Raw genomic sequence first — 8803 nt, forward strand, 5'->3', positions numbered from 1 at the left:
CTCATTCTAGCTTCTTCCCCCCTCCCTTCCTTTTTTTAATCCAGATGAAGGCCCTCGGCCCAAAACATTGACTGTTTATTCCTTTCCATAGATGCTGCCCCCTGCTGAGTTTCTTCAGCATTTTGTGTGTGTTACTCTGGAGTGCTCTGTCTGAAAGTCTGGGGGAGTTGATCTTCAGCAGAGAATTGGGATAAATACCTGAAAAATGAAGCAAAGACTGCAAACAGAGAAAGATCGGAGACGAGTAGGAGCTCACGTACATTGGGCTGAGCTGTAAGATTCCACAGTTAAATCTGTAAGCTAAGCACTAAACTCTCCAATTCTCCTATGCAGGAGGATCAAGAAGCAGCTCGTTTAGCCAGCCTGCCCGCATGGAGGAGAGACATAGTGAAAAAGAAAATGAACGAAGAAAGGTAATTGATGTTGGAATTTCTGAGTGAAGCATTTGTCCAATATTTCAATGTGGCTTAAAGTATTTTTGCAAGAACTAATCTTCTCTTTTTTTTTCCTTTTCCTTCCAGGGACCAGAAAAGGTTGGTGTTCTTTCATTAACTTTCAGGACCAGTGTAAGTCTCAGAACAAAACTATTTCTGGTAAAGGGCAAATCTCACTGGGGGTTTACTTGGACAGGTTTCACTGCCTCCTCCACAAAACCATGATCCAGTTAACAAGCGGATTACCAACCAGAAATCCAAGGGAGGATAAAGAGCCATATTGAGTTGTGTTGGAGTTTCAGTGATTCATTCATAGGGAGTTTGCGTATTAATTAATTTTAGTGTAATTTACCCGATGAGTTGTGTATTTCAAGAATCAAAATTCATGAATCTTGAAATTTATAAACACAGAACAAAGTGATTTGTTTGTGGCCTGGTGTTAATGGAACACTCTTAATTCCTTATTAAAGTTCAAAGTTTATTGTCATCTGTAGAACCAAGTGAAATAAAGTTCCTCTAGAGCACAGTGCAACCACAATATCTCACACAGCACACTAGACAAAATATTAGCACAAATCAGTTAATAAAATATAATTCAAAATGCATTTGAAGTGCGCAGCACAGGTAAACAGTAAACATCTCACAGTCTTAGCAATAAGACCTTGGTGGTGGCAGGGCATTCATTAGACGGTGTGGAGTTTGCACTCCATGTTCGTAATAGTTTTCTTTCTTTTTAAATTTTTTTATTGATTTTTAAACAAACATAAATTAAACATGAATACAAAGTGTTTGAGAGTACGTAATTGATAGTTTAAGTAGGCATTCAAATATATAATAATCAATATATATAGCCTCCCAAACTCATAGTATTTATGAACTAAAGAAACAAAAAGAAAAAAAAAACAAAAAAAGAGAAGAAAAAAAAACACTAACCAACATGGGCCATTGCATAATGTTAAACACATACAGTAGTGCCAATAACTCTGAAACTCCATCCAAATAATTAAGGATAATAAAAGTAAGGTTTAGGAAAAGACAATTTAACTCAAATGAAAATGTTGAATAAATGGTCTCCAAGTTTCTTCAAATTTGACTGAAAGATCAAAAACAACACTTCTAATTTTTTCTAAGCTCAAACAAGAGATAGTTTGAGAAAACCACTGAAATATAGTTGGAGGATTAATTTCTTTCCAATTCAATAAAATAGATCTTCTGGCCATTAATGTAACAAATGCAATCATTCGTCAAGATGAAGAGGATAAACGACTATTATCCACCATTGGTAAACCAAAAATTGCAGTCAAAGGATGTGGTTGGAAATTGATATTTAGAACTCTTGAAATAATACTGAAAACATCTTTCCAGTAATTTTGTAAACAAGGGCAAGACCAAAACATATGGGTCAATGAGGCAATATCAGAATGACATCTGTCACAGGTTGGATTAACATGAGAATAAAATCGAGCAAGTTTATCCTTTGACATATGAGCTCTATGTACAACCTTAAATTGTATTAGGGCATGTTTAGCACAAATAGAGGACGAATTGTCTAATAGTAAAATTTTCTCCCACTGCTCAGTGGATGTAAGACAATGAAGTTCTTCTTCCCATTCCTTTTTAATTTTTTCTGAGACATCTGGCTGTATTTTCACAATCATATTATAAATGACAGCTACTAAACCCTTTTGACAAGGATTCAGAGCTAAAATTCTTTCCGTAATGTCCAATGGACGTAGTTTCGGAAAAGACTGTAACTCATTATACAAAAAATTTCTAACCTGCAAATATCTAAAAAAAATGGGTTTTAGGTAAATTATATTTATTAGATAGCTGTTCAAAAGACATAACACTATCATCCAAAAACATATCACGAAAACATGTTATACCTTTTGTTTTCCATAAAAGAAAAGCTTGATCCATAAAAGAGGGCCAAAAGAAATAGTTAGATATTATAGGGCATGATAAAATAAACTTATTCAAACCAAAAAATTTATGAAATTGAAACCAGATTCGCAATGTGTATTTGACTATAGGATTAGTTGTTTGTTTATTCAATTTAGATAAAGAAAAAGGAAGTGAAAATCCTAAGATTGAAAACAATGAAAAATCTTGTACAGATTTACATTCCAAATTTACCCATTGTGGGCAAGCAGCTGTAGTCAATTCTTGTGTCCAAAATATTAAATATCGTATATTAACTGCCCAATAGTAAAATCTCAAGTTTGGCAAAGCCAAACCACCCTCCTTCTTAGGCTTCTGTAAATATTTTTTGCCTAGTCTAGGATTTTTATTCTGCCACAGATAAGAAGGTATTTTGGAGTCAATAATATCAAAAAAAGATTTAGGAATAAAAATTGGTAATGCTTGAAATAAATATAAGAATTTGGGTAATACCATCATCTTAATAGCATTAATTCTACCAACTAATGATGAAGATAGTGGAGACCACCTGATAACAAGTTGCTTAATTTGGTCAATTAAGGGTAAAAAGTTAGCTTTAAATAAATCTTTATGTTTTTTAGTAATTTTAATACCTAAATAAGTAAAATAATCTGTAACAACTTTAAATGGTAAATGTTTATAAATTGGAACTTGCATATTTAATAGAAATAATTCGCTCTTATTAAAATTCAATTTATAACCAGAAAAGTTACTAAACTGAGCAAGCAAGGATGAAATAGCAGGAATAGACCTTTAAGGGTCAGATATGTATAGTAACAAATCATCAGCATATAATGATAACTTATACGTCCCCTACCCACAAGTAATACCCAAAATATTAGGTGATTCACGAATGGCTATAGCCAAAAGTTCTAAAGTGATGTCAAATAGTAAAGGACTTAAAGGACAACATAATAGTTTTTATCTAACCAAGAGGGTATATAATATCAGCCAGGGACCCTGTTACCAAATGTTGGTCCTGGAGTATGCCCAGAAACTTCGAATATATGGGAAAGTCAAGAGGGCTGGGTTGACCATCGCCAACGTTTCCATTGTAAGTAAGAAAGTTTCATGACCCCCCCCCCCCCCCATGTCCTACAACATAAAACAATAATCATGACACAGCGACTGGTTACTGACTCATCTCAGCAATCCGTCAGTCTTGTGGTCTCTGGTAGATTCAAGTACCTGGTTATAGGAAACTGTAACGCTGTGTTGGGGCCACAATTAGTGTTGTCACCTCTCAGCTCTACGGACCCAGGTTTGATCCTTACCCCCAGAGCTTCTGTATGGATTTTGCGCATTCTCCCTGTGATTGTTCGGATTGCCCTGGGCCCTCCCATATCCCAAAGACATGCTAGTTGATGGATTGATTACTTACTGTCACCTATCTCTAGTGACTGGTGACTGGTGGAGCATTTGAGGAGAGTTGATAGAATCGAAATCCGAATCAGGTTTTATATTACAGGCAAACATCAGGTAATTTGTTTATTTATTTATTGAGATACAGTGCGGAATAAACCCTTCCAGCCCTTTGAGCCACTCCACCCAATTTAATTCTAGACTAACCACAGGACAATTTACAGCGACCAATTAACCTTCCAAATGGTACATCTTTGGGCTGTGGGAGGAAACCGGAGCACCCAGAGGAAACCCACACAGTTCACAGGGAGAACGTACAAAACTCCTTACAGACAGCGATGGGAATTGAACCTAAGTCACCTACACTGTAAAGCGTTGTGCTAACCACTACGATACACAATGCTATACATAAGAAGTCATAAATTACAATATGAAGTATATAATTTCAATATTAGTATTAATAAAAGAACAAAAATTAGTGAGGTAGTGTTTATGGGTTCATTGTCCATTCAGAAATCTGATGGTGGAGGGGAAGAAGCTGCTGCTAAAAAATATTGAATGTGTGTCTTCAGGTCCTCCTCGCAGATGGAAACCACGAAAAGAGGATATGCCTTGAGGATAGGAGTCCTTAATGAGGATGCTGCCTTTTTGAGGCATCACCACAAAACCAGAAGACTATAAGATATAGGAGCAGAAGTAGGCTATTTGGCCCATCGAGACTGATCCACCATTCAATCATATGCTGATCCAATTCTTCCAGTCATCCCCACTCCCCTGCCTTCTTCCCATACCCTTTGATGCCCTGGCTAATCAAAAACCTATCTATCTCTGCCTTAAATGCACCCAATGACTTGGCCTCAACAGCCGCTCGTGGCAACAAATTCCACAGATTTACCACCCTCTGACTAAAGTAATTTCTCTGCTTCTCAGTTCCAAACGGATGTCCTTCAATCCTGAAGTCGTGCCTTCTTGTCTTAGACTCCCCCTACATGGGAAATAACTTTGCCATATCTAATCTGTTCAGGCCTTTTAACATTCGGAATGTTTCTATGAGATCCCCCCTCATTCTCCCGAACTCCAGGGAATACAGCCCAAGAGCTGCCAGACGTTCCTCATACGGTAACCCTCACCGATCACCTTTTGATCCTGGGGAGTCTCTTGCCCACGATGAAGCTGGCTTTTCTGATCCTGGTACAGTGGCCCTTGCATACCAGGTAGTGATGGTGGATGCTGTCCATGGTGGAGAGAGCGAACAGGTTATAGGTTATTGATTGGGAAAAGGGGATGAGTGGGATGAATTGAGCAGGCATCATTCTATGCCATTATCAATACAATGTGATTATAAGGCCATAAGACAGAGGGGTAGAATTATGCCATTCGGCCCATCAAGTCTGCTTTGCCACTTGATCATGGCTGATCCATTTCCCTCTCAACACAATGTTCAAAGTAAATTTATTATCAAAGTACTTCTTTGTCACCATATACTACCCTGAGATTCATTTTCCTGTTGGCATCGACAGGCAAATGAAGAAATAAAATACAATTTATGAAAACTATAAATTACAAAGTTTGACAAACAACCAATGTGCAAAAGAGGATAAAGCATGTACATAATTTAAAAAGTAAACAAGTGTTACTGAGAACGGTGGCGCAGTGGTTAGCGTGACGCTATTACAGCTCTGGAGTTCAGAGTTCAAGTTCAGCGCTGTTCTGTATGGAGGCTCTGAACGCCCTTGCCATTGAGCGCCTGGGTTTTCCCCGGGCACTCTGGTTTCCTCCCGCAGTCCATGGATGTACGGAGTAGGTTAACTGGGCATTGTAAATTGTCCCTGTGATTAGGTTAGGGTTGATTGGGGTTGCTGACTCAAAGGGCCGGACGGGCACTGTATCGCTAAATAAATAAACAAGTAGGTTGTGGAGTTTGTTTGGCATTCGGGTGAGTGAAGTCATCCACTCTGGAAAGGAGCCTGATCGTTGTAGGTGATAACTGTTCCTGAACCTGGTGGTGTGGGACCTAAGGCTCCTGTACCTCCTCCCTGACAGTGGAAACCAGAAGAAAACTATCATAGAAAAAGGGCCCTTTCAGTCCACGTGTCTCTGTTGACTGTGATCCCTACACTACTCCATTTGCCTGCATTGTCCCTTGTCACCTTTCTTATCTAAGTACTTGTCCAAGTGGCTTTTAAATGTTGCACGTTGTAATTGTATCTACTGCCTTTTGCCACTGTAATTGTATGCATGCATGCATCAATTTTATCTATGATATAGTTGTGAGTATCTCTCACGTGTCTCACTCTCTCTCTGGGAGGTGGGCTTGCTGGGGTCATAGAGTAACACACAGATCGCCCTGTGATCTTAGGAAAGAAGAGGAGCAACAGAAGAAAATGGAGGAGGAGAAGCGAAAGGAGCAGTCCGAGAAACTCCGCACTCTCGGTTACGACGAGTCGAAACTGGCACCTTGGCAGCTGCAACTCATCCTGAAGAAAGGGGATTTAGTGAAGCACGACTGAGACTCTCGCTTCAAATCTTCAATCGTTTTTGCTGTAGCGTAAAGCACGGTGTTCAGTAGTAGAGAGATCCCCGAGGGTTAGTTCACTGCTGAACATGCCAGGCCTCCACAGCAAAGCCCAATGTTAGTCAATAGCTCTTTCTTTGGTTGGTATCTCCTGTGTAATACACAAGCCAACGCTGAGGAAATATTTCAAGCTTCCGTCTACACCTGCACATCCCTCACTCTAACCTTCTTACCCCCAACTTTCTCCAAAGTATTCACTAGGCGATTGCTTGATTTCTATGGAAAAAGCTCTCTGCTATCATGGTAATTGTGATTTGTAGATTTGCTACCCAAAAATAAAACCCAGTTATGATATCATGTGTTCCAGGTATAAAATCTATCCATTCCTTTTGTAAAATAACAATGCAGTTTTAAAGTTCTGGGGACTGTTAATTAAAATCACATGTTTTGGGCGTCGGCTCATTTTGAGTGATTGGTTTTGAGCTGATTGTCAAGCAGAGTTCTGGAGGTTTACCAAGTCAGGAGCTGAGTCGCCTTGCGAGTGGGAGTCCATTGCCCAGCGCAGAGCTGAGGTAAGGAGACCAGATTCAGATTCACAATCGGGTTTAGTATCATTGATATACAGTATGCCGTGAGGAACACACACAAAATGCTGGAGCAGCTCAGCAGGCCAGGCAGCTTCTATGGAGAGGAATAAACAATCAACGTTTTGGGCTGAAATCCTTCATCGGGATCCATGACTCAGAAGTTATGATGAAGGGTCTCGGCCCGAAATGTCAGCTGCTTATTCCTTTCCATAGATGCTCCCCGGCCTGCTGAGTTCCTCGAGCATTTTGTGTGTTTTACTCTGGATTTCCAGCATCTGTGGGATCTCTTGTCTAATTGATATACTTCATGAAATCTGTTATTTTGTGGCAGGAGTACAGTGGAATACATAAAAATTACCATAAATTACAATAAAAATATGAGATATATATTTTAAAAATTTTGGTAAATTTCGGAAAATAAGACTGGGAAGGTTTGTGCCTTGTGTCCTCTGACGAAACCCCCATCATTTCTCTTAATTGGGCCAATCTCAGCTAGGTCTGTACCGGATTGCCTAGCAACTCAGAGACAACTGAGGAAAATTAATAGAAGGGGTTTCCAGACTCTTGGGGCAGAATCAGATGAGGTGTGGTTGTGATGCCTTCCACGGTCTTTTATCTGAACCTAACAGCCTTGGGCTGCAGCAAAGGACTGGCAGCAGATGTAGATGTAAACGTAGGTACCAGGGGACGTAAGCCAGTCGACACATCAGCAGCCGGCCAACCCGTGTCTCGAAACTGGTAATTCCGGGAAATGAGAAGGACCGACCAGTAGCCCTATGGCAGAATGTGACTTCCCACTGCCCACCCCAGTTACATCAGTCACGTTGCCTGAACCCACTTCCACTGCGAGTGGGGGGAGCCCCTCACCGAGCACTCTGTTACACAAACACAATTGTACGAACTCCTGTCCGGACTCTTGTCGCTATCAGTTTTGTATGTAATCACGCGGAGGCCACCTTATTTCCCGATGAGCAGCTCTTCATCAGATTTTAGCGTGTGCACAAGGGAACTACCTCTGCAAACCCTCTGTAAATGTATGCGATGTTACATGCCACACTGTTCATGATTATTATTATAAACTTTCTTAGATGCCATATGACTTAAGGAATGAGACGAATGTCTCTGCCATTAGCCTGTTTTTTTCACAGATCTAACACCCTAGTTTCTCAGCCACCATCTCTCTACTTCCTGGAACATCGTGACTAATAAAAAAAAAAGAAACAATACCCGAGTCGTTGTTTTTCTGCAGCATTTTGTTGGGGGTTGTGAGAGAGTGAAGGGGTTTTATTACCGAGAAAAGGGGAGTATTGACGATAATTCAAACATCTCTGAGACAAGAAAAAGGGGGAGCAGTACCTCCATCCCACCATTCAAGGCCACAAACAATCCTTCTAAACTTCACCTGTTTCATCTACTGTATCTGTGTAGCCTTCTCTACATCTGCGAGACCCTCTTTGTCAAGCATCTTCGCTCTCTCCACCACAAAAGGAGAGAATTCCGTGTGGCCACCCTTTTCAATTTGACTTCCCATTCCGTCATGTTGGTCCATGGTCTCCTCTGCTGCCACGATGAGGCCACACCCAGGTTGGAGGAGCAACACCTCACATTCCTGATATTCACTTCATAGTCCCGATGAAAGGTCTCGGCCCAAAATGTCGACTGTTTGCTCTCTTCCATTGATGCCGCCTGGCCTGCTGAGTTCCTCCAGCATTTGTGTGTGTGTGTTGCTCTGGATTTCTAGCATCGGCAGATTTTCTCGTGTTTGTGAAGTTATATTCTGACTGGGTAGCCTCCAACCTGATACCATGAACATCAATTTCTCCAACTTCTGGTAAGTTCTCCCCCCCCCCCCATCTCTTTTTCCTTTACCCATTCTGGCTCCACTTTTACCCCTTGTGCTCACCTGCCTATTAACTCCCTCTAGTCCTGTTCTTCCTTCCCTTTCTCCCATGGTCCACTGTCTT

General features: G+C 40.5%; 1 protein-coding gene across 1 annotated transcript in view; it reads left to right on the forward strand.

The window, feature by feature from the left end:
* The window catches only part of espn (espin), a 215450-nt gene extending 207418 nt beyond the window's left edge, over positions 1–8032 (forward strand). Inside the window, 3 exon segments of the mRNA XM_059952222.1 lie at positions 334–413; positions 522–533; positions 6097–8032. Coding sequence (XP_059808205.1) covers positions 334–413; positions 522–533; positions 6097–6247 — 243 coding nt within the window. The 3' untranslated portion in view covers positions 6248–8032.
* The last annotated feature ends 771 nt before the right edge of the window (positions 8033–8803 follow it).

The sequence above is a fragment of the Hypanus sabinus genome, chromosome 27 (genome assembly GCF_030144855.1).
Source record: "Hypanus sabinus isolate sHypSab1 chromosome 27, sHypSab1.hap1, whole genome shotgun sequence".
Taxonomy (NCBI): Eukaryota; Metazoa; Chordata; class Chondrichthyes; order Myliobatiformes; family Dasyatidae; genus Hypanus; species Hypanus sabinus.